Here is a 26,627-nt window from a genome sequence, read left to right on the forward strand (position 1 = left end):
TTATTTTTAAATTTCTCTGCATCTGTCCCATCACATGTTCCCCTCTTCATTCTCACTTTGTTTTTGCCAACACAAGCCCACCTGTTTCTGCTAAAATCAGTTAAACTGGTGATCTGCTGCTAACATCTGCTGCAGTGTTGTTCATACTGCAGCAGCACAGACATGACAGCAAACTGTCAACAGGTCCTTTCTGCATGAAACAAAATAGCATCAAGTCCACAAAAGGACTGAGCAGGATCATGGCCAAACTTACATTTCTGACAAAAGATAATAGAATTACTGCAGGCAAGACCAACACAAAGTAATTCAGGTGCAACAGAAACAAAGTTCCTATAATTCTTCGTTTTTCCTCAGCAGGAACTGAGGTGGCAGCAGGCAGAGCTTTGAGGGTCCCAGCTAAACAAAGAATGAACAGAGGGGCAGGGTAGAAGGTAAAAAGATAGATGCGTTCATGTTGGGGTAGTAATATTGCAAGAGAGATAGTGATAACACACACGGTCCAGACCAGAACAGAGACCAAAATAGAACCTTTAGTTTGTCTTATGAAGTTCAACATTGGACAGGTGATGAAAAAATACCTGCAACACAAAACAGTATTCTGATTGATGCGGTAGACAATAGTTTGACTGTAAGGATGCTTCAAGTCACAATAAAATGTAGTATACTTGCATTGAAAGATATATGAAAGATAAATACCTTTCCAGAACAATGCAGGTTTTGAAGTTGAGACTAGTTGTAACACCGAAGAAGACAAACACTGCAGAGACACCGGTGGGCTGATGATGGTCTTCCAGTTTAGCCAGCCAAAGAACTGGAGCACAGAGCTGGATTAGATTGGAAACCAGGATGTATATGTAATAGGGGGCAGGGCCTGGATCCCTTCGTCTCTGCAGAAAATATGACATTTACAATATTAAGCCATTTTTTATATAACTATATATTTTGCCTTACTGTATTCAGTGTCTAGTGTCTCTGCAAAGGAAAGTGGACCAAGAGTCCTTTTTACCTTGATAAATAAAATTTTTTGTTCCAAAGGCTTTTTTATATTTCCCCCTTCCTACTCATTAATAAGGACATATAACTAAACACTATATAAGGTTTAAGGATTTAAAGGTTACTGTCCAGGGCTGTGTGCAGCAGGCAGGAATGGAGGACCCAAAATGCAGACTCCAGGAGGCAAACTGTAAACTAAAAAAACAGCTTTCTTGCTGAACACCTGAAAAACCAACACTATCTAAACTGGGAATACAAATAAAGTAAAATAGACAGGCAGGCTAGCAGACAGAACACAAGGTGGAACTAAATAATAGAAACCTTAAATCAAAGAATATCAATAACCAAATCATAACCACTGGCTCAACAGACCTTTAAAACTAAATCGAGAATGTGTTGGGTAGGTTCTTTTATTTTCAACAAAGCCAACTGAGTCTAATAATACAGCGGTCCCCAACCCCCGGGCCTCAGACCGGTACCGGGCCACGAGAGTTGAGGCTCAGGTGTGAAATGTATAGTTTTCAGGGTTTTTATCGGTTTTCAGCGTTATTTTGTTATCGTTTTTATCGTTAACTCGGTTTTCCTGGGTCTTTTCACGTGTGTTATGAATAAATCTTTTTTTCGGTACCGGTACTAGTTTTATTATGTTGTATTTATCCGCGACACCTTAAAGGCCGGTCCATGTAAATATTGTCGGGCATAAACCGGTCCGTGGCGCAAAAAAGGTTGGGGACCGCTGTAATAACAGATTAAATGCCATGTTGAGGCTGTCATTTTTAGCATCTACATCAGTGGTGGGCAGCTCCAAGCCTCAATAGCCAGTGTCCTGCATCAAGATGTGTTTTTGATCCAACACAGCTGATTTAAATAGATAAATTACCTCCTCAACATGTCCTGACGTTCTCCAGAGGCCTGGTAATGAACTAATCATTTGATTCAGGTGTGTTGACCCAAGGTGAGATCTAAAACGTGGAGGATACCGGCCCTTGAGGCTTGCAGTTGCCCAGCCCTGATCTACATAAATGTTAAAATCACCCACAATAAAATAATTATTGTGGGTCATTGACTGCAACTCTGGATAGAATCAGAGCTAATGAGGCTGCACCAAATATCTTACACAATGAGCAGGAAAGTGAGGGAAGGGCAGCTGAAGAGCACATGCTGCTAGTGAGTTGGCTACAAGCTAAGCTAAGCTAAAGACACAGTGAGTGAATACTGTGAATATAATTCATGAGTGAATCAACAGAGCATGCTTGGCTAAAGCACATAAAGACTGGACTATGAAATGAGACATTATCAAAGTTTTTAATTAAACAGACAAGATACACAAAAACACAACTGTGTGTTGGAACAGGAAGTCAGTGCCACCCCAAGGAAAAAGCCAGTGATGCAGATGCATCAGCTTTCTTTTCCCCCAGACAACCTTGTCTGATTTTATTGTCATTCTAGGTCTGCTAGACTTTGTAGTATTTGTAATGATTTCTAGTAATGATGGGTTACAGCCAAGGTAGGCAACATTAATTTATGTTTAAACTCATGATTCTGATTACATTCACTCACTATAGTGTCTAGGGGTTTGGGAATCCTTATGTGTGCAATAGCTCTTTATATCTTGCTAAATGCGGTTGGCTAAATCCAAAAAGCACAGTGAATACTTAACTAGCAGGACAGGTTAGTTGATTTGTTAAATCTTCAAATACTGATAGAGATGGACGTAATTGCATACATACATACAAACATACCGCACAGCACATACAATAGATGATCAGTAAGGTCAAAGGAAGGCAGACACAGACGTCAATCCACATTATCACTTCAACAGGCTCCATCTGTGTTCACTCTTCAGTGATGGAGATGCTATAAATAAATTGTCCATTATTTATCTTATAAAATAAATAAGACTAAAAAAGGGACAAAGTTAGTACTGCTCTTGAGCAGAGGTGAAATTAGAGATACAAATGTCTTGATGCATGCGCAATCATCCAGGTAATGGAATCGCAAAAAGTTGATTCTGTTCATCTGGACGTAACGTTCTTAGTGGGAGAAGCATTTCATCACTCATCCAAGTGACTTCTCCATGAATAGATACAAATGTTTGGAGAATGGTTTATTAAACCAAAAGTTAGTCATTAGAGTTGAATGTTAGCCATCTGTACTTGCGTGTAACAGAGGATAAAATAAACCTTAATATCTTCGTAGATCAAACATTGCATCAAAACCATTTCTAGTGAGATGAAAATATCAGTTACTGATATTCCTCTGGCAGAGGCCGACTGTATGACAGACATGACAACATGAACTTGACAACATCAGACACACAGACATGAAACACATGAAGGGTAAGGGAGACTTCACAGGGGTTGAAAACAAAAGGGAAACTAATAAGTAAATGAACTTAGATAAGCTAACGAACTTAAACAACCATAACATGAAAATAAATGAAAACTCAAAACGCTGGGTCAAAAGACCCAGGATCGTGACAGTTCCTTAATTTCAGTAGGATATCTGATGACACAGACTTGTCCTGATTATGAAACACTTTCCTTATTAATGTTTTCCTCTTCAAATAGAAAAAATATGCATATGAAAGGAAAAAAAATCACATTTACTTGCCTCAGGACTGCTTATAGTTGAACCACTGTATACAATCTGCTGATTGTATACAGCAGATTGTATACAGCTTCCTTGTTCCTGTTTTGAACAAGGAAGCTGGCGCAACATAATTTACACTCCACCCTCCACTTAAATACATTCGCTTTCAGACTGGAGCGACGTTTATCTTTAAAGAATAGACAGTTTTTTATTTTCAGGGTCTAGTGCCCTTTATTCATGTTTAAAACTATTTCCAAGAGCCCTGGATCCAGCCTTGAGCTGGCCTCTGTGGCCTAACTATGATAATGTTTTTATAATATAATTATAATTTTGAAAACAAATTTTCAAAAAATGTTTCCTAATACTTTTTATAAAATACACATCATATTGTATTTAATAAGACGTGCAACTATCAACTGAGACAATAAATTCATTAGGAATGTGTTTACTGAGGCTAAACTGGGTCAAACTAGGTCATAAAGGAATTTATTCATGATCAGACTACTCTTTGAAACCAGGAAAGTCGTCCCCTGTTGACCCTTACATGGAATACAAGTTAATTTACTTTCATATTAGTTAGATAAACTCCTGTCTTTTATATACAGTCAATAATCACAGTCTTCAGTGCTGCAATCGGCCAGTTTGTTCTGAGCTAAGTGCTCTCAAAGCAAAATGGAATTTTTTAAAAAAGGAAACTTTTATTTAGGTGAAGTAGAAGAATTCTATGAAACTTCAGAAACAGGGAGCAAACAGCAGAATTTAAAAGTAGAAAGCCTTCCAGACACACAAGGCACCATAAACAAAACTGACAGAAGACAAATGACGAGTATGACTATTGCCGAGTTTCAGATACCTCAAAGTCTGAACACCGAACTTGGGAGTAATGTAATTCCTGAGTTTAAAGTTCTTTACATCCCAGTAGTTAAGTTGAAAAAAAGTAAGAGACAAGGTAGAGCTATTCAGGTATCACTAGAAATACAACATAGTACTTTTCTTTTTGCGCTTAAAAATGCAGCTGCAACACATCCATGAATGGAGCCTGCTGGTACTCTGTGTGGCTTATTTAACAAATCACAAATACACAAAAGGGCAGCATAGATTTAAAAAGAAAAATTACAGTTTTACTGTTATTTATATTGGATTGTTATTAGTTAGTATAAAATCCAAATAGAAGGGGCCTTCCAGATTCAAATTCAGATTGGGAACTCAGAAATTTGGACTTTTGACTCATGCAGGAACACACCATGAAGATGCAGAGAAAAGTCATTAGGGTAGAGGAGAGACATGCGGGCAATAAGACACAGCTGAGACAAATTATCTTCTTTGACAACTAGACAGGTGGAAGTGAGACTTAAGGCAGGGCACAAAAGACACATTAGTATCAATATAAGACATGAAGCAATAGAATAGTAAAGGTCCTAACATGGAAATGAAGATTTTGCAAGAAAATTACAAGAATATACTAAAATATGCAACAAAAACATGAAGATTTAAATCTAACTGTAATCACTAACCGAAAGGGGAGGCAAGTCGCCCCCCTCGTCCCCAGATTCTGGATTTTCAGAACATTGCTTGAAGCAGGAACTATCTGGATCACACAGGAAACACAGAGGCACTAAACAGGACTCTGTTTTCAATAACAAATATGATGGCATTAAAGTCTATAGAAAGGTATTGACCTTTCAGGTATAATTCTTTATTTAACTCCACAAAAAAGGCAAACCATAGTATAATTGACTCATGCATCATTCATATTCACACTTTCAAAATGAAAATAAATGTAAATAACGAGTTTTGAACTAGCAAAGGTGCTACAAGTGTAGTTAAACTTTTAGTTTAGATCACTACATCCTCCTACTTTTTCTCAGAAAAGGCTTACTCACTGGGGCTTTCGACTACTTCAACCACTAAAGACTAAATTTACTTGTGGTTTATTACTCACCACAAGTATTTCTATTTCTAACACACACAGCTGAGTGGAAATTTACTTCTCTCTAAAGGGTTGAGGGATAAAAGAAAAAACATCTCAATTGCTAAATATTCAAAAGCATAGACACCACTGCACAGAGGAACAGAGGGATAGATAAATATATCCTGCTGATGCTTAGTAATAGTCAGAGTTTAGTTGGGAATACGTCATGGCTTTGGTGTAAAACAAACAAACAAAAAAATACATTAATTCATCCAGCCTTGTCCTGTAGCCTTGTATGCTTTGGGTTTTCAGTACGGGAAAGTACCACAAATGTGCAAACATGTCTGCATGGACTAGCAACTAACCCTGGAATTAACATAAATTCTCCATGTTCCCCAACAGTCCAGGACACAGCACCTTCTTCCTGTATTTACTTTTGTTGCTCCTGCTGCAGACGCATCTGACCAATAAGTAGACTGAACCATCTCACATGGTTTGTTGTTAGCTTTTTGGTTAGCTTGGTGTCACTTAGAATTTTATCTTTGTGAAAACAAATCAAACCACTGAAAAAAAGCTACAAGTTTACGGGTGTCAACTGACTTGGACCAGAGTAAAAAAAAAAATGTCTGTAAAAAGGCCAATAAATCATGTCATTGTTACTACATCAATATGTTGTATACAATTGATAATAGGGGTTGGGTCTATCCAGTAGACATACGATTTTACAAAAGGAAAGGTAAAATTTAAATCTTAAACTTTATAACAAAATGCATTTGTAATTCTAATGTTTAACTATGCAAAAAATTACCACACGCATAATTTGATTCTTGTATATTTTATATTCATGTTTCATGACACGTACAATACTCTTTTAATGACAAAGTTGTATTTTTACTCAGTTGTATATAGCATTTGTATTCTATTTTTATCCTATTGTGTATATATTCTTTTATTCTATTGTATATAGTCCATCCATCTTCATCCGCTTTATCCGGGGCCGGGTCGCAGGGGCAGCAGCCTAAGCAGAGAAACCCAGAACCTCCCTCTCCCCAGCCACCTCCTCCAGCTTATCCGGGAAGGCCAAGGCCAAGAGATATAATCTCTCCAGTGTGTCCTGGGTCTGCCCTGGGGCCTCCTCCCGGTGGGACACCTCGCCCAGGAGGCATCCTTGTCAGAACCACCTCAACTGGCTCATTTCCATGTGGAGGAGCAGCGGCTCTACTCTGAGCCCCTCCCGGGTGGCTAAACTTCTCACCCTATCTCTAAGGGAGAGGCCAGCCACCCTTTGGAGGTTGCTCATTTCCGCCGCTTGTATCCGCGATCTTGGTCTTTCGGTCACTACCCACAGCTCGTGGCCATAGGTGAGGGTAGAGACGTAGATCCACCGGTGAATTGAGAGCTTGTGTATAGTAATGACAATAATAGTAATAGAAAGTCACAGGATGGTTATTTGCCATTAAGGAGATGGGATGCAGTGGGGATAAAAGAAACCTGGAGTCTTTTGATCTTCCTCAAAGGTTCTCTAAAACGGCGGCCAGAAGGCAACAACTCAAACTCACTGTGAGGTGGATGGTTCAAACAATTAAAAATAGAATGAGCCTTCCCAGGCCCATTTTTGTTGTAAATGGCCAAAAGTCCATCTTGCCAGCGCCCTGAAATTGTGCTACCAGCCAATTCTTATTCTTCACCTCTAGGTTACCGACCCAGGCAGCTATACAAAAAGCCATCACAGATTCAATAAAACTTCTATAAAACAAAGACAACATCTCAGATGAGATATTAAAAGATCTAATTTTCCTTAAAAAGAACAGTCTTTGTTTAACTTTTTTAGTAGTGGCATCAGCATGAGATTCAAAACACAGTTTATGGTCAAGTACCACACCTAGATATTTGTAACTCTCCACAATTCCAATATCAGCATCTTTATTGATAGTAGGTGATGAGCAAGAGGACTTCTTAAAATCAATAACCATATCTTTAGTTTTTGACACATTTAGTGAAAGGAAGGACTCATCATACCAATCCACAAAATCATCTACAACCAGCCCATGGCCTGACTCATCCCCCACATAAAGACTGACGATCAGTGTGTCATCAGCAAACTTCAGGATGTGTCTGTTAGAAAAATTACTGCATAACCGATAAACAATCGCACACAACAGAGAAGGTGAGTGGCCAAGTTTGCACAAACAGAGTTTTTTTTTTTTAACCTTTATTTAACCAGGAATGTCCCGTTGAGATCAAAGACCTCTTTTTCAAGGGAGTCCTGGCCAAGAGGCAGCACATTTCAAGACAAATACATACGAACAAACAAAGTTAAAATTACACAAAACAATTACACATTATTGAGGCAGCCTGTAGGCCTTTGAGTTTAGTTTTAAAAACATTTAAAGACAACAATTCAGTTGTCTTTAAAGGGGAGGCAAGTCGCCCCCCTCGTCCCCAGATTCTGGACGTTCAAAACTGCTGTGGTGTATCGATGGGGATAGCTGCTTAAAGTCAAGATGTGCCTTAAAAATAACAACTAGCCCTCCACCGTGGCCAGAAACTCTCGGAACACTAAAAAAGGCACAGCCAGTAATTCAGAAAAGAATCCAAGAAGAAGAATCCAAGTTTCACTCAAACAAAGAAAATCCAACACATGGGAAGAGAAAAATTCCTTCTACATGAATGTCTTATTTTCACCGATCTGGCATTAATTAAACCCAACCTGAGAGGAACTGGGTCAGGAACTTCCAAGGCAGTGACAACTAGATCCACCGGTCGGAGGTTTGTTCGCTCCACTCCACGCCAACACAGACGTTGAAGAGGAGGGGATTCTCTTCTCAAGAGATCCCACAACAGGAACCAACCAGGAGTCCACCGGGTCCAAAGCACCCAGTGGCACCAGGAGTTGCAGACAGGATCAATGAATGGAGTGAAGCTCATGGGGAAAACAAGAAATCCGGATTCTCAGCTTGACGAGGTGACCTCCACGGTTACCCCGCCTCCTGCGTCGCTGTTAATCCAGTGGCAGTAGTAAGGAACGCCAGTGCTGTGGTGTTACTTCCAAATAGGGAGGCAGAGAACCTTGATTGTCATTTTCAAACCGAGCTAAAAGTTGGGTGAATAAACATATTTCCAATAATGTCTGGCGATCATAAGACAATGTTGGGCTGACATGTTGCACAAAATCAACTAAAAACAATAAAATAAAACAAATAAAAGAGTGATAGACGGCGTGTCAAATATACAGGCGCCATTTTGGATTATTAAGAAGTCATAAGCTTCCTGAGCTGGAAGAGTGACGTCTGCTCAAGGATACCTGTAAGAAAGAGATGAAGTTGAATTATTTACCTTTAAATTTGTACATAGTATTGTACAGCCTGAAACTACTGAAAATCACTAAACCACTCTACATTTTGAGTGTGACTGCATGAGTGTGTGTATGTCGGTCTACAACATACAATGATAAACAGAATGCAGATATTACTGACTTGACTGTGAATGCTTGTAAGTCGGGGGTTGGGGTGCGGAGCGAGTTTCCACAACTTCCTTTCAAGACGAGCTCTGAAAACATCCTCCTGCGGATTTCAGTGACTAGTTCAGTAGATCAGCACTGAGCCCAGTAAGGTAAATGCATACAATTATTAATATAAAGTCTTAACAGTATGTCCTTAAACTTGTAAATGTGTATATTAGGGATGGGTACCGGTGTTCTGACATAAACGGTAGTAACCAGACCGAAAAGCAGCGCACATTTCGGTGCTTTATTTCGGTGCTTTTTTTCCCTGAGCTGTGATACACTTCTAGCCAATCATTTTACGTTTCCGAGGATAGTAGGCGGGTCCAGGTACGTGCGTTCTTTTAGAGCAGAGCTACAGATTAAAATGCCCAAGGCGAAGTGGTCAAAAGTCTGGCTGTACTTCACAGCAAAATATGCAAACTCAGCAGCCTGCAACAAGTGCTTTAAGCTGATACTGTGATACTGTCAAAGGAGGTAACACCTCGAATCCGATGAAACACCTGGCGACGCATAGCGTTTTTTTTAAAAGCCGAGAAATGCGCCGTATTTGATAGCTTGCTGCGAGACCTCACACCGAGCGCATCTACTGCGGGTGTGGTGCCTGTACTTATGTGCGATCTCATTTCCAAAGGACAACGATTTAAAAAAAAAAACAAAAAACGATGATTGTACCGCATTTTCATCCAGGACATAATCTGCATGAAAACAAGCGCTCGCTCTTCCTGCTCAACAAATGACAAGGGCGGAGCCTTATACCACGTGATACAGAAGCCAGCTGGCAGGGAAAAAACAGAGAGCACGTGAGAGATGACGAAGCTGTAAAAGCCAAGAAAGTGACAGGAGAAAATCCGTCCTTGTCAACCACCCAAACATCAATGACGGGAACCTTATACAGCGCCTCCCCATACCTGTCGAACTCCCGCAGGCACAAAGAAATTACGGAGGCTATTACTTATCAATGGCTCCCATCAACACTGTGCAAAACGAGGGATTTAGGAAAATGATCAACACCCTAGACAAACGCTACACAGTGCCGTCCCTCAACTATTTTTCCAGGTTCCACTACCTGCTCGCAATGTCGAGCAACGGTGGAGACAGAATTACAAGCAGTACAACATTTTGCGGCAACGACAAAATGTGAGACATTTATTGTTTTTATGTTTATTTATTGTTTATGTTCAGTCTCAACTGTTATGAAGTTGATGTGCAGTTAATAAGTGCAAGAAATATTTATATTGGAAAAGAAAATCGTGATCTCAATTCTAAGCCAAAGAATCGTGATCATTTTATGCAAAATCGTGCAGCCCTAAATACAGCTGTCTAAATTTTCTGTTAGGGACACTTTTATAGGGACACTTAGCTAATATAATCTTCTATTAATGAAGGCCAAAAAGGAATAAAAACTATAGAGAGGGTTTTCTGATATTCTGCTCCCTTAAGTCAAACTTTTAGAAGTTGCGAAATAAAATAATAGATTACCCACAAACTGAATATCGACAAGATTTACTGCAGTAGCTGAAAAATCCGCTGGAAAAGGCACAAATGAAATGATAGAATCAGAAGCAGAATACTTTGTTAATCCCAAAGGAAATTATAGGTTAGCTATGGAAGAAATATAGTATCATCAAAATTCAACTATTTTTAGACATTGAATTTATAACACTGAATTTTTATCCTCCAAATTTCCCTGCAAAAATTCACCTGCAAAAAATTCACCTGCAAAATTTCACCTGCAAAAGTAATGAACTTAAATGACACAAGCCAGAGCAATCAGCACTAGATCGAGTCGAGCGGCTCTCAGCCAATTAAATTACACTGTTTGATCACATGACACTGTTAGCCAGCAGTGTGTCTCCTAAAAGAGAGCTGGTTAAAGGTGAGTGATTAAGATTTTCTCCTAAATAGAGATCATTACATAACGCCTAGTCCTACTTAAAATCCCATTCATTTTTATTTTATTTTATTATCTACTCGAACTGAAGAGAACGTTTGACTAACTCAAAGACAATTTCCACGCCTCCCCTGCCTGACCTGTCTGCAGAGGCAGTTTTGAATTTAGGAGCGGAAAGATGGCAGCGGCAAACCCTGGCGGTTCTCCAGTAAGTATATTGGGTTTTTTTATCTTCAAGTTTGTCTTTTGAAACATTAATTTTATTTAAATCCGTTGCTCACGTATAAAGTACACAGAAGGGGTCTTTGCGCAACTCGTCTGAGGCGTGTCTCACTAAGCGCTACATGCTAGCATCCTGCTAACCAAGCTAACCTTTACATGCTGTGCTTTAGAAAATAGGATACTCTGTACAAAACCATACTCCGCAGATATTGGTAGATAGACGAACGCTGCAAATATAATGTTGGAAACGAGAACGGCATTTAGTGAAGGGGTAAAATACACCATGAATAAAGCTATAGAATGAATGGCTGCCATGGTTGCAGAACGGCCTGATTTAATGACAAGACTGGGGAAGAGTGAGGTGAAGTGAACCAAAGCCACACAACACGGTCAGTAGTGATGGGTCGTTCGCGAACGAAATGGCTCTTAGAGCCGACTCTTTGACGTGAACGACGCGAGCCGGCTCCTTATCGCGAGCCGTCACGTGGGGTTTTTTTTTTTTCTCTCACCCTCTCTCTCGCACTTTTTTCCCGCTTCACTCTGCACGCGAGCCTTGTGCTTTACGCTGGGCAGAGGGGGGAGGGGCGGTAGTTACACTCAGTAGCACAGGAACAGATCCAGAGAGAGAGAAAGAGAGGCAGGGACAACAACATTAGAAAGGTATAGTAATCATCCACAACTATTTTCGGTTGCAGATGATAAAGGATTGAGAAAGTTTATTCATGCAGGTCCATATGACAGAGAATATGCATGTTCTTTTAGTTTTCATATTATAATTTATATTTAATTGTGTTGTGGTTTGCACTGTTTTGTGTTCTTTTCACTTTAAATTTGTGAAAGGAAAAAGCTGAAAATTTAAATAGTTAAAACTTGAAATGTGAATAGTTGATTTTTGTATTATATGATTTATTTATTACATTTTATGTGGAGTGAATAAATAAAAGTATATTTACGGTGGCCCCTAGAGACAAAGCACATACAAACTTCAAATCACGTACGAACTCTGAAGCATGTACAAACTCCAAAACACGTAAAAACACGTAAAAACTCCAAAACACGTAAAAACTCCAAAACACGTAAAAACTCCAAAACACGTAAAAACTCCAAAACACGTAAAAACTCCAAAACACGTAAAAACTCCAAAACACGTAAAAACTCAAAACACGTACAAAAGACAACAGAAGTGCTCCAGGATGCTGGGCGCAGTGTTGAGCCTTTGTTATCTTGTGGCTACACAAGCCAGCAAGTACCAACGACCGGATTTGATGTGTGGTAATAACAGGTAAATGAACTTTTTTTAAAATTATTTGAATATATATATGAGTGCCTGTGTATAAATACACAAACAATACACACATGCTTTCAATTGTGTAATTTAAGTGATCTAGTAGCTCTGCTTTGGAAGTTCAGTTCATGCTAGAAATGTGTTTTGGAGTTTGTACGTGTTTTGTCTCTAGGGGCCACCGCATATATTTATATATAAACATATATAAATAAAACCACTTGTTTTTACGTTAGTAATTCCTTTTGTGCATAATTTTATATTATTGTTAATAATAAATTAATTAAAGCAACAAAACAACCCGAAGAGCCGGTTCGGAGCCGAAAGAGCCGGCTCTTTTTAGTGAGCCGAACCGAAAGAGCCGGATCTCTAAAAAGAGCCGGAAATCCCATCACTAACGGTCAGTAGTGATGGGATGTCCGGCTCTTTTTAGAGATCCGGCTCTTTCGGCTCCGAACCGGCTCTTCAGGTTGTTTTGTTGCTTTAATTAATTTATTATTAACAATAATATAAAATTATGCACAAAAGGAATTACTAACGTAAAAAAAAGTGGTTTTATTTATATATGTTTATATATAGATATATGCGGTGGCCCCTAGAGACAAAACACGTACAAACTCCAAAACACATTTCTAGCATGAACTGAACTTCCAAAGCAGAGCTACTAGATCACTTAAATTACACAATTGAAAGCATGTGTGTATTGTTTGTGTATTTATACACAGGCACTCATATATATTCAAATAATTTAAAAAAAAAAGTTCATTTACCTGTTATTACCACACACCAAATCCAGTCGTTGGTACTTGCTGGCTTGTGTAGCCACAAGATAACAAAGGCTCAACACTGTGCCCAGCATCCTGGAGCACTTCTGTTGTCTTTTGTACGTGTTTTGGAGTTTTTACGTGTTTTGGAGTTTTTACGTGTTTTGGAGTTTTTACGTGTTTTGGAGTTTTTACGTGCTTCGGAGTTTTTACGTGCTTCGGAGTTTTTACGTGCTTCGGAGTTTTTACGTGTTTCGGAGTTTGTACACGCTTCACAGTTCGTACGTGATTTGAAGTTTGTATGTGCTTTGTCTCTAGGGGCCACCGTAAATATACTTTTATTTATTCACTCCACATAAAATGTAATAAATAAATCACATAATACAAAAATCAGCTATTCACATTTCAAGTTTTAACTATTTAAATTTTCAGCTTTTTCCTTTTACAAATTTAAAGTGAAAAGAACACAAAACACTGCAAACCACAACACAATTAAATATAAATTATAATATGAAAACAAAAAGAAGATGCACATTCTCTGTCATATGGACCTGCATGAATAAACTTTCTGAATCCTTTATCATCTGCAACCGAAAATAGTTGTGGATGATTATATACCTTTCTAATGTGACGTTGTTGTCCCTGGCTCTTTCTCTGTCTCTCCCTCCTGCTCTGTTCCTGTGCTACTGCGAGTGTAACTACCGCCCCTCCCCCCTCTTCCCAGTGTAAAGCACAAGGCTTGCATGCTGAGTGAAGCGGGAAAAAAGTGCGAGAGAGAGCGGATGAGAGAAAGAATGTTTATATGTTCTCTCTCTTGCTCTCTCTCTCTATATATATGTGTGTGTGTGTGTGTGTGTGTGTGTGTGTGTGTGTATATCATATATATTGTATATCTTTTGTATATAAACTATAAACTTTCATCTTCAGACAAAAATTATATGACTTAAATTACCAACAGACTGTCTACCAAGACAGTTCATTTAGTTGCCAAATCATAAATCAGTCTGTTATTTAGCTGAAATAAAATGTAAAGGCTGGTAGTCTGATTTAGTCATGTGATGTATGGTCCATCAGGGAACTCACACGGGGAATGCTGAAGGCTTTAAGATCAGCACTCTGCTCAAACTGACCGAAACCAAAGCCAACAAGTCGAGAGTCACGCTGCTGCACCACATCCTGCAGGTAATGCTGGGAATACTACGAATACTGGGGAATACTGCAGTATTCTCATAATAATTCAGTTGCTGCTGTTTGTGACCCTTAGGAGGCTGAAGAGAATCACCCCGACCTGCTCAACCTGCCCGATGACCTGGAGATCTGTGCAAAGGCTGCTGGGTAAACACATATAGGAGTTCAGTCACGTACAGACTGCTGGGTGGAGTCTGTGACGTGGTAGCTCAGGTGTTTCGCCTGCAGCGGTGTTAAATGTTGCCCTCGGACTCCACCTGCAGGCTCAGCTTGGACTCTATTCAGTCTGAAACAAAGACTCTAAACAAACGGCTGAAAAACTCAGAGAGGAGCGTTTCCTCCTCATCTGACGACATGAAGGAGCAGTACCTGTCCACCATACAGGTGAGTCACTCAGGATGAGGCTGTCACCTTTACGGGCAGATAAATCCAGTCTGTACACTCACTGACACCGTTTTAGTGGGACAGACCTGCTGTTCCAGGTGAACTTACCTGTTGTTCTTATGTGGTGTTACCAGGAGAGCCTGCAGGCTGTTGAGCAGCTGCAACTCCTGCTGTCATCTGTGGAGGAGCAGAGGAAGCACCTGTCCGCCTACCTCTGTGAGGACAGCAGCAGCTTCTCCCTCGAAGAGCTCTTCAGCACCATCAAGGCATTCAGAGACCTCTTCCTTCGAACCCTCAAGGTCAGCGCCAATCGCAGTGCGGCTCAGTCTGCAGGACTCATACCCTGCCGCACGTTTGCATGTGTCATTTAAACTATGTCTCAGCCAGCCAATCGGCTCTGACTTGAACCGTGACAAAGTGTGGTAGCTGCCACACATTAGTCCTGTTTCCCTGTAAATGTTAAGCTCCGCCCTCTCTGGGGGGCCGGTTAGCCTGCTGAAGTTTGAACTGTGTGTTCCTTTTATTCTTCGATCAGGAGAACGAAGGTCACAGGGAGCAGGAGAAGAGGAGGAAGAGGTTGGAGGAAGGGAGGAAATTGAGAGAAGAAGCCCCCACCAGAAAGATCAGTAAGTCAGACACCATTATTTCACCTTAAATCCTCCCTCCTTAAATGGAGAGACAGGTGTCCCTCACCTGTCTCTCCAGGTGTGGCAGGTGAAGGACAGGTCAAGTGCAAGTGGAGAACAGGTGAGACATGTGAAGGGCTGGTGACGGACAGGTCGAGAATCAATAGCTGACATCAGCAACATTTTTCTGCAACAGTTTATCAGCAGCTGAATATTTAAAGGAAATGATGTGACAGCATCAGGACGAGAAGAAAGTTTGTAAAGATTAAATGCTGCTGTACCTGTGAGGCTGTCAGGTGATGCAGTGACAGCTTTCACCTGTTGTTTGTGACACGTGCGCTAAGCTCACAGGGGAACGTGTGTCTGTGCTGCAGTTAGGACAGACATGGCCAATTGGGACGAAGGATGCACCGTCGACAACCTGCTGGCCGAGATCAGGAAGGGCTGCAGGCTGAGGAAGACAAGCCCACGGGCAGAGCCGGACGGTGGGGTCGAAGGTGAGAGCCCGGCAGGACTTCTGCAGACTTTCTTGTCACTACTGCTCGTTTGATCAAGTTCTCCTTTTCAGGTCACCCCGGGGTCACGCAGATGTCACCGGCCCAAGATAAGCCAGATTTTCCCGAGAAGCCTCGGGAGGAGGTCCGGACTCCCACACATCCACCTGCTGGAACCAGACCAGAACCGGAGCCAGCAGAGCCAGACAGAGCTGCCTCAGAGCTCCAGGCCCTCTGTGAACGCCCCGCAGCTGAGGTCCAGGGTCCGGAGTCTGAAGTGGACACCAGACCGGCGCAGCAGGAAGTCCAGCACACAGCTAGTCAGCAGGATGTGACCCAGGTCAACAGGAGCAAAGATCCTAACCCGGAAGATTCTGCTCCCCGGAACGCATCAAACACCTTAGACACCAGCCCAGCAGGTAGAGTGAGGCGCTGTGCTCTCTGCTTCAGGCTTTGAGCACGCTCAGTGCTGCTGTTTGTTTCTGAAACATGGAAATTTTAATGCTTCCTGTCCCACAGCCCACCCACACAGATCAAGTTGTGTTCAGTGTTTGCAGCAGAGTGACGGAGACTCGGCCGCAGATTACAGTTGAGTGGAGTCGAGATTGCCATACCATGGTGATGTAGCCGGGTCAGTCTGACTGTTGTGATGTAGCTCTGAGTCTATGAGGTCACTTCCTGTTCCTGAACATTAGTGTTTCCTGTGACATGGTGAGCTGAGGCTCAGGCTGTAAGGTCTCATCAAGACGATGATAGAACATCCTTTAGTGTTGATGATGAAATAAGCTTTATATCTAGAAACCGACCAATCGTATCCTCTCTTTGATCTCCAGAAGGCCACACAGGAAGAAAGCGTTTGAAGAAAAAGAAAAAATGCATCCTTCAGTGAGGTGAGCTCACCTGCAGCTGTGCATAAATCCACGTCAGCGGCGATTCACTGCTGTCCTTCACTCTAAAGCATTTCATTGGTCGAAATGTTTTTATGTTGTGGGATTTAAGGTCTTTTTTTAAATATCATTTATTATTTTATTCTTCTTCTATGGTTCCAGGTACATGGGTCAGGACTTGTTTCTGTGGCCACAGGACTGGACCTGCAGGAGAACAAAGTGTTTAACCCTCTGTAGAACCTGGGACTATTTCGTGGCCTTTGCGTTTTTTAATTCCACACCATTTCCACTGTGTTTTACGGAAGAGGATTAGGGCCACTGGGAAAAAAAAAGGAAAGAATTCTGACTTTAATCTCAGAATTCTGAAAAAAAGAAGTCAGAATTCTGAGATTAAAGTCAGAATTCTGAGATTAAAGTCAGAATTCTGACTTTAATCTCAGAAAAAAGAAGTCAGAATTCTGAGATTAAAGTCAGAATTCTGACTTTAATCTCAGAATTCTGAAAAAAAGAAGTCAGAATTCTGACTTTTTTCAGAATTCTGAGAAAAAAGTCAGAATTCTGACTTCAATCTCAGAAAAAAAAAAAGTCAGAATTCTGAGATTAAAGTCAGAATTCTGAGATTAAAGTCAGAATTCTGACTTTAATCTCAGAAAAAAGAAGTCAGAATTCTGAGATTAAAGTCAGAATTCTGACTTTAATCTCAGAATTCTGAAAAAAAGAAGTCAGAATTCTGACTTTTTTCAGAATTCTGAGAAAAAAGTCAGAATTCTGACTTCAATCTCAGAAAAAAAAAAAGTCAGAATTCTGAGATTAAAGTCAGAATTCTGAGATTAAAGTCAGAATTCTGAGATTAAAGTCAGAATTCTGAGATTAAAGTCAGAATTCTGACCGAAACCAAAGCCAACAAGTCGAGAGTCACGCTGCTGCACCACATCCTGCAGGTAATGCTGGGAATACTACGAATACTGGGGAATACTGCAGTATTCTCATAATAATTCAGTTGCTGCTGTTTGTGACCCTTAGGAGGCTGAAGAGAATCACCCCGACCTGCTCAACCTGCCCGATGACCTGGAGATCTGTGCAAAGGCTGCTGGGTAAACACATATAGGAGTTCAGTCACGTACAGACTGCTGGGTGGAGTCTGTGACGTGGTAGCTCAGGTGTTTCGCCTGCAGCGGTGTTAAATGTTGCCCTCGGACTCCACCTGCAGGCTCAGCTTGGACTCTATTCAGTCTGAAACAAAGACTCTAAACAAACGGCTGAAAAACTCAGAGAGGAGCGTTTCCTCCTCATCTGACGACATGAAGGAGCAGTACCTGTCCACCATACAGGTGAGTCACTCAGGATGAGGCTGTCACCTTTACGGGCAGATAAATCCAGTCTGTACACTCACTGACATCGTTTTAGTGGGACAGACCTGCTGTTCCAGGTGAACTTACCTGTTGTTCTTATGTGGTGTTACCAGGAGAGCCTGCAGGCTGTTGAGCAGCTGCAACTCCTGCTGTCATCTGTGGAGGAGCAGAGGAAGCACCTGTCCGCCTACCTCTGTGAGGACAGCAGCAGCTTCTCCCTCGAAGAGCTCTTCAGCACCATCAAGGCATTCAGAGACCTCTTCCTTCGAACCCTCAAGGTCAGCGCCAATCGCAGTGCGGCTCAGTCTGCAGGACTCATACCCTGCCGCACGTTTGCATGTGTCATTTAAACTATGTCTCAGCCAGCCAATCGGCTCTGACTTGAACCGTGACAAAGTGTGGTAGCTGCCACACATTAGTCCTGTTTCCCTGTAAATGTTAAGCTCCGCCCTCTCTGGGGGGCCGGTTAGCCTGCTGAAGTTTGAACTGTGTGTTCCTTTTATTCTTCGATCAGGAGAACGAAGGTCACAGGGAGCAGGAGAAGAGGAGGAAGAGGTTGGAGGAAGGGAGGAAATTGAGAGAAGAAGCCCCCACCAGAAAGATCAGTAAGTCAGACACCATTATTTCACCTTAAATCCTCCCTCCTTAAATGGAGAGACAGGTGTCCCTCACCTGTCTCTCCAGGTGTGGCAGGTGAAGGACAGGTCAAGTGCAAGTGGAGAACAGGTGAGACATGTGAAGGGCTGGTGACGGACAGGTCGAGAATCAATAGCTGACATCAGCAACATTTTTCTGCAACAGTTTATCAGCAGCTGAATATTTAAAGGAAATGATGTGACAGCATCAGGACGAGAAGAAAGTTTGTAAAGATTAAATGCTGCTGTACCTGTGAGGCTGTCAGGTGATGCAGTGACAGCTTTCACCTGTTGTTTGTGACACGTGCGCTAAGCTCACAGGGGAACGTGTGTCTGTGCTGCAGTTAGGACAGACATGGCCAATTGGGACGAAGGATGCACCGTCGACAACCTGCTGGCCGAGATCAGGAAGGGCTGCAGGCTGAGGAAGACAAGCCCACGGGCAGAGCCGGACGGTGGGGTCGAAGGTGAGAGCCCGGCAGGACTTCTGCAGACTTTCTTGTCACTACTGCTCGTTTGATCAAGTTCTCCTTTTCAGGTCACCCCGGGGTCACGCAGATGTCACCGGCCCAAGATAAGCCAGATTTTCCCGAGAAGCCTCGGGAGGAGGTCCGGACTCCCACACATCCACCTGCTGGAACCAGACCAGAACCGGAGCCAGCAGAGCCAGACAGAGCTGCCTCAGAGCTCCAGGCCCTCTGTGAACGCCCCGCAGCTGAGGTCCAGGGTCCGGAGTCTGAAGTGGACACCAGACCGGCGCAGCAGGAAGTCCAGCACACAGCTAGTCAGCAGGATGTGACCCAGGTCAACAGGAGCAAAGATCCTAACCCGGAAGATTCTGCTCCCCGGAACGCATCAAACACCTTAGACACCAGCCCAGCAGGTAGAGTGAGGCGCTGTGCTCTCTGCTTCAGGCTTTGAGCACGCTCAGTGCTGCTGTTTGTTTCTGAAACATGGAAATTTTAATGCTTCCTGTCCCACAGCCCACCCACACAGATCAAGTTGTGTTCAGTGTTTGCAGCAGAGTGACGGAGACTCGGCCGCAGATTACAGTTGAGTGGAGTCGAGATTGCCATACCATGGTGATGTAGCCGGGTCAGTCTGACTGTTGTGATGTAGCTCTGAGTCTATGAGGTCACTTCCTGTTCCTGAACATTAGTGTTTCCTGTGACATGGTGAGCTGAGGCTCAGGCTGTAAGGTCTCATCAAGACGATGATAGAACATCCTTTAGTGTTGATGATGAAATAAGCTTTATATCTAGAAACCGACCAATCGTATCCTCTCTTTGATCTCCAGAAGGCCACACAGGAAGAAAGCGTTTGAAGAAAAAGAAAAAATGCATCCTTCAGTGAGGTGAGCTCACCTGCAGCTGTGCATAAATCCACGTCAGCGGCGATTCACTGCTGTCCTTCACTCTAAAGCATTTCATTGGTCGAAATGTTTTTATGTTGTGGGATTTAAGGTCTTTTTTTAAATATCATTTATTATTTTATTCTTCTTCTATGGTTCCAGGTACATGGGTCAGGACTTGTTTCTGTGGCCACAGGACTGGACCTGCAGGAGAACAAAGTGTTTAACCCTCTGTAGAACCTGGGACTATTTCGTGGCCTTTGCGTTTTTTAATTCCACACCATTTCCACTGTGTTTTACGGAAGAGGATTAGGGCCACTGGGAAAAAAAAAGGAAAGAATTCTGACTTTAATCTCAGAATTCTGAAAAAAAGAAGTCAGAATTCTGAGATTAAAGTCAGAATTCTGAGATTAAAGTCAGAATTCTGACTTTAATCTCAGAAAAAAGAAGTCAGAATTCTGAGATTAAAGTCAGAATTCTGACTTTAATCTCAGAATTCTGAAAAAAAGAAGTCAGAATTCTGACTTTTTTCAGAATTCTGAGAAAAAAGTCAGAATTCTGACTTCAATCTCAGAAAAAAAAAAAGTCAGAATTCTGAGATTAAAGTCAGAATTCTGAGATTAAAGTCAGAATTCTGACTTTAATCTCAGAAAAAAGAAGTCAGAATTCTGAGATTAAAGTCAGAATTCTGACTTTAATCTCAGAATTCTGAAAAAAAGAAGTCAGAATTCTGACTTTTTTCAGAATTCTGAGAAAAAAGTCAGAATTCTGACTTCAATCTCAGAAAAAAAAAAAGTCAGAATTCTGAGATTAAAGTCAGAATTCTGAGATTAAAGTCAGAATTCTGAGATTAAAGTCAGAATTCTGAGATTAAAGTCAGAATTCTGAGATTAAAGTCAGAATTCTGACCGAAACCAAAGCCAACAAGTCGAGAGTCACGCTGCTGCACCACATCCTGCAGGTAATGCTGGGAATACTACGAATACTGGGGAATACTGCAGTATTCTCATAATAATTCAGTTGCTGCTGTTTGTGACCCTTAGGAGGCTGAAGAGAATCACCCCGACCTGCTCAACCTGCCCGATGACCTGGAGATCTGTGCAAAGGCTGCTGGGTAAACACATATAGGAGTTCAGTCACGTACAGACTGCTGGGTGGAGTCTGTGACGTGGTAGCTCAGGTGTTTCGCCTGCAGCGGTGTTAAATGTTGCCCTCGGACTCCACCTGCAGGCTCAGCTTGGACTCTATTCAGTCTGAAACAAAGACTCTAAACAAACGGCTGAAAAACTCAGAGAGGAGCGTTTCCTCCTCATCTGACGACATGAAGGAGCAGTACCTGTCCACCATACAGGTGAGTCACTCAGGATGAGGCTGTCACCTTTACGGGCAGATAAATCCAGTCTGTACACTCACTGACATCGTTTTAGTGGGACAGACCTGCTGTTCCAGGTGAACTTACCTGTTGTTCTTATGTGGTGTTACCAGGAGAGCCTGCAGGCTGTTGAGCAGCTGCAACTCCTGCTGTCATCTGTGGAGGAGCAGAGGAAGCACCTGTCCGCCTACCTCTGTGAGGACAGCAGCAGCTTCTCCCTCGAAGAGCTCTTCAGCACCATCAAGGCATTCAGAGACCTCTTCCTTCGAACCCTCAAGGTCAGCGCCAATCGCAGTGCGGCTCAGTCTGCAGGACTCATACCCTGCCGCACGTTTGCATGTGTCATTTAAACTATGTCTCAGCCAGCCAATCGGCTCTGACTTGAACCGTGACAAAGTGTGGTAGCTGCCACACATTAGTCCTGTTTCCCTGTAAATGTTAAGCTCCGCCCTCTCTGGGGGGCCGGTTAGCCTGCTGAAGTTTGAACTGTGTGTTCCTTTTATTCTTCGATCAGGAGAACGAAGGTCACAGGGAGCAGGAGAAGAGGAGGAAGAGGTTGGAGGAAGGGAGGAAATTGAGAGAAGAAGCCCCCACCAGAAAGATCAGTAAGTCAGACACCATTATTTCACCTTAAATCCTCCCTCCTTAAATGGAGAGACAGGTGTCCCTCACCTGTCTCTCCAGGTGTGGCAGGTGAAGGACAGGTCAAGTGCAAGTGGAGAACAGGTGAGACATGTGAAGGGCTGGTGACGGACAGGTCGAGAATCAATAGCTGACATCAGCAACATTTTTCTGCAACAGTTTATCAGCAGCTGAATATTTAAAGGAAATGATGTGACAGCATCAGGACGAGAAGAAAGTTTGTAAAGATTAAATGCTGCTGTACCTGTGAGGCTGTCAGGTGATGCAGTGACAGCTTTCACCTGTTGTTTGTGACACGTGCGCTAAGCTCACAGGGGAACGTGTGTCTGTGCTGCAGTTAGGACAGACATGGCCAATTGGGACGAAGGATGCACCGTCGACAACCTGCTGGCCGAGATCAGGAAGGGCTGCAGGCTGAGGAAGACAAGCCCACGGGCAGAGCCGGACGGTGGGGTCGAAGGTGAGAGCCCGGCAGGACTTCTGCAGACTTTCTTGTCACTACTGCTCGTTTGATCAAGTTCTCCTTTTCAGGTCACCCCGGGGTCACGCAGATGTCACCGGCCCAAGATAAGCCAGATTTTCCCGAGAAGCCTCGGGAGGAGGTCCGGACTCCCACACATCCACCTGCTGGAACCAGACCAGAACCGGAGCCAGCAGAGCCAGACAGAGCTGCCTCAGAGCTCCAGGCCCTCTGTGAACGCCCCGCAGCTGAGGTCCAGGGTCCGGAGTCTGAAGTGGACACCAGACCGGCGCAGCAGGAAGTCCAGCACACAGCTAGTCAGCAGGATGTGACCCAGGTCAACAGGAGCAAAGATCCTAACCCGGAAGATTCTGCTCCCCGGAACGCATCAAACACCTTAGACACCAGCCCAGCAGGTAGAGTGAGGCGCTGTGCTCTCTGCTTCAGGCTTTGAGCACGCTCAGTGCTGCTGTTTGTTTCTGAAACATGGAAATTTTAATGCTTCCTGTCCCACAGCCCACCCACACAGATCAAGTTGTGTTCAGTGTTTGCAGCAGAGTGACGGAGACTCGGCCGCAGATTACAGTTGAGTGGAGTCGAGATTGCCATACCATGGTGATGTAGCCGGGTCAGTCTGACTGTTGTGATGTAGCTCTGAGTCTATGAGGTCACTTCCTGTTCCTGAACATTAGTGTTTCCTGTGACATGGTGAGCTGAGGCTCAGGCTGTAAGGTCTCATCAAGACGATGATAGAACATCCTTTAGTGTTGATGATGAAATAAGCTTTATATCTAGAAACCGACCAATCGTATCCTCTCTTTGATCTCCAGAAGGCCACACAGGAAGAAAGCGTTTGAAGAAAAAGAAAAAATGCATCCTTCAGTGAGGTGAGCTCACCTGCAGCTGTGCATAAATCCACGTCAGCGGCGATTCACTGCTGTCCTTCACTCTAAAGCATTTCATTGGTCGAAATGTTTTTATGTTGTGGGATTTAAGGTCTTTTTTTAAATATCATTTATTATTTTATTCTTCTTCTATGGTTCCAGGTACATGGGTCAGGACTTGTTTCTGTGGCCACAGGACTGGACCTGCAGGAGAACAAAGTGTTTAACCCTCTGTAGAACCTGGGACTATTTCGTGGCCTTTGCGTTTTTTAATTCCACACCATTTCCACTGTGTTTTACGGAAGAGGATTAGGGCCACTGGGAAAAAAAAAGGAAAGAATTCTGACTTTAATCTCAGAATTCTGAAAAAAAGAAGTCAGAATTCTGAGATTAAAGTCAGAATTCTGAGATTAAAGTCAGAATTCTGACTTTAATCTCAGAAAAAAGAAGTCAGAATTCTGAGATTAAAGTCAGAATTCTGACTTTAATCTCAGAATTCTGAAAAAAAGAAGTCAGAATTCTGACTTTTTTCAGAATTCTGAGAAAAAAGTCAGAATTCTGACTTCAATCTCAGAAAAAAAAAAAGTCAGAATTCTGAGATTAAAGTCAGAATTCTGAGATTAAAGTCAGAATTCTGACTTTAATCTCAGAAAAAAGAAGTCAGAATTCTGAGATTAAAGTCAGAATTCTGACTTTAATCTCAGAATTCTGAAAAAAAGAAGTCAGAATTCTGACTTTTTTCAGAATTCTGAGAAAAAAGTCAGAATTCTGACTTCAATCTCAGAAAAAAAAAAAGTCAGAATTCTGAGATTAAAGTCAGAATTCTGAGATTAAAGTCAGAATTCTGACCGAAACCAAAGCCAACAAGTCGAGAGTCACGCTGCTGCACCACATCCTGCAGGTAATGCTGGGAATACTACGAATACTGGGGAATACTGCAGTATTCTCATAATAATTCAGTTGCTGCTGTTTGTGACCCTTAGGAGGCTGAAGAGAATCACCCCGACCTGCTCAACCTGCCCGATGACCTGGAGATCTGTGCAAAGGCTGCTGGGTAAACACATATAGGAGTTCAGTCACGTACAGACTGCTGGGTGGAGTCTGTGACGTGGTAGCTCAGGTGTTTCGCCTGCAGCGGTGTTAAATGTTGCCCTCGGACTCCACCTGCAGGCTCAGCTTGGACTCTATTCAGTCTGAAACAAAGACTCTAAACAAACGGCTGAAAAACTCAGAGAGGAGCGTTTCCTCCTCATCTGACGACATGAAGGAGCAGTACCTGTCCACCATACAGGTGAGTCACTCAGGATGAGGCTGTCACCTTTACGGGCAGATAAATCCAGTCTGTACACTCACTGACATCGTTTTAGTGGGACAGACCTGCTGTTCCAGGTGAACTTACCTGTTGTTCTTATGTGGTGTTACCAGGAGAGCCTGCAGGCTGTTGAGCAGCTGCAACTCCTGCTGTCATCTGTGGAGGAGCAGAGGAAGCACCTGTCCGCCTACCTCTGTGAGGACAGCAGCAGCTTCTCCCTCGAAGAGCTCTTCAGCACCATCAAGGCATTCAGAGACCTCTTCCTTCGAACCCTCAAGGTCAGCGCCAATCGCAGTGCGGCTCAGTCTGCAGGACTCATACCCTGCCGCACGTTTGCATGTGTCATTTAAACTATGTCTCAGCCAGCCAATCGGCTCTGACTTGAACCGTGACAAAGTGTGGTAGCTGCCACACATTAGTCCTGTTTCCCTGTAAATGTTAAGCTCCGCCCTCTCTGGGGGGCCGGTTAGCCTGCTGAAGTTTGAACTGTGTGTTCCTTTTATTCTTCGATCAGGAGAACGAAGGTCACAGGGAGCAGGAGAAGAGGAGGAAGAGGTTGGAGGAAGGGAGGAAACTGAGAGAAGAAGCCCCCACCAGAAAGATCAGTAAGTCAGACACCATTATTTCACCTTAAATCCTCCCTCCTTAAATGGAGAGACAGGTGTCCCTCACCTGTCTCTCCAGGTGTGGCAGGTGAAGGACAGGTCAAGTGCAAGTGGAGAACAGGTGAGACATGTGAAGGGCCGGTGACGGACAGGTCGAGAATCAATAGCTGACATCAGCAACATTTTTCTGCAACAGTTTATCAGCAGCTGAATATTTAAAGGAAATGATGTGACAGCATCAGGACGAGAAGAAAGTTTGTAAAGATTAAATGCTGCTGTACCTGTGAGGCTGTCAGGTGATGCAGTGACAGCTTTCACCTGTTGTTTGTGACACGTGCGCTAAGCTCACAGGGGAACGTGTGTCTGTGCTGCAGTTAGGACAGACATGGCCAATTGGGACGAAGGATGCACCGTCGACAACCTGCTGGCCGAGATCAGGAAGGGCTGCAGGCTGAGGAAGACAAGCCCACGGGCAGAGCCGGACGGTGGGGTCGAAGGTGAGAGCCCGGCAGGACTTCTGCAGACTTTCTTGTCACTACTGCTCGTTTGATCAAGTTCTCCTTTTCAGGTCACCCCGGGGTCACGCAGATGTCACCGGCCCAAGATAAGCCAGATTTTCCCGAGAAGCCTCGGGAGGAGGTCCGGACTCCCACACATCCACCTGCTGGAACCAGACCAGAACCGGAGCCAGCAGAGCCAGACAGAGCTGCCTCAGAGCTCCAGGCCCTCTGTGAACGCCCCGCAGCTGAGGTCCAGGGTCCGGAGTCTGAAGTGGACACCAGACCGGCGCAGCAGGAAGTCCAGCACACAGCTAGTCAGCAGGATGTGACCCAGGTCAACAGGAGCAAAGATCCTAACCCGGAAGATTCTGCTCCCCGGAACGCATCAAACACCTTAGACACCAGCCCAGCAGGTAGAGTGAGGCGCTGTGCTCTCTGCTTCAGGCTTTGAGCACGCTCAGTGCTGCTGTTTGTTTCTGAAACATGGAAATTTTAATGCTTCCTGTCCCACAGCCCACCCACACAGATCAAGTTGTGTTCAGTGTTTGCAGCAGAGTGACGGAGACTCGGCCGCAGATTACAGTTGAGTGGAGTCGAGATTGCCATACCATGGTGATGTAGCCGGGTCAGTCTGGCTGTTGTGATGTAGCTCTGAGTCTATGAGGTCACTTCCTGTTCCTGAACATTAGTGTTTCCTGTGACATGGTGAGCTGAGGCTCAGGCTGTAAGGTCTCATCAAGACGATGATAGAACATCCTTTAGTGTTGATGATGA

At 43.2% G+C, this 26,627-nt stretch overlaps 3 protein-coding genes across 3 annotated transcripts; 2 read left to right on the forward strand and 1 right to left on the reverse strand.

Annotated features, from left to right (window-relative positions):
- Positions 1-2,997, reverse strand: LOC146560696 (uncharacterized). The gene is made up of 3 exons (XM_085243139.1): positions 2,736-2,997; positions 697-1,239; positions 1-578 (listed from the first exon to the last, which is right to left on the reverse strand). Exons 2-3 carry the CDS (start codon positions 903-905, stop codon positions 101-103), a joined length of 687 nt encoding a protein of 228 aa, XP_085099265.1. The 5' UTR covers positions 906-1,239; positions 2,736-2,997; the 3' UTR covers positions 1-100.
- Positions 2,998-14,223: 11,226 nt separating this feature from the next.
- LOC146560697 (inverted formin-2-like) lies at positions 14,224-16,742 on the forward strand. The gene is made up of 9 exons (XM_085243140.1): positions 14,224-14,343; positions 14,426-14,496; positions 14,613-14,733; positions 14,868-15,032; positions 15,269-15,359; positions 15,734-15,856; positions 15,928-16,272; positions 16,373-16,441; positions 16,687-16,742. The coding sequence occupies exons 1-9, from the start codon at positions 14,224-14,226 to the stop codon at positions 16,740-16,742; spliced, it is 1,161 nt and encodes a 386-aa protein (XP_085099266.1).
- Positions 16,743-16,906: 164 nt separating this feature from the next.
- LOC146560698 (inverted formin-2-like) lies at positions 16,907-20,080 on the forward strand. Its single transcript, XM_085243169.1, has 10 exons — positions 16,907-16,910; positions 17,617-17,681; positions 17,764-17,834; positions 17,951-18,071; positions 18,206-18,370; positions 18,607-18,697; positions 19,072-19,194; positions 19,266-19,610; positions 19,711-19,779; positions 20,025-20,080. Exons 1-10 carry the CDS (start codon positions 16,907-16,909, stop codon positions 20,078-20,080), a joined length of 1,110 nt encoding a protein of 369 aa, XP_085099295.1.
- The last annotated feature ends 6,547 nt before the right edge of the window (positions 20,081-26,627 follow it).

This window comes from Mchenga conophoros, linkage group LG13 (genome assembly GCF_057382185.1).
Source record: "Mchenga conophoros isolate Kocher_MC1m ecotype Shallow Benthic linkage group LG13, M_conophoros_male_GT1.1, whole genome shotgun sequence".
In the NCBI taxonomy this organism is placed as follows: Eukaryota; Metazoa; Chordata; class Actinopteri; order Cichliformes; family Cichlidae; genus Mchenga; species Mchenga conophoros.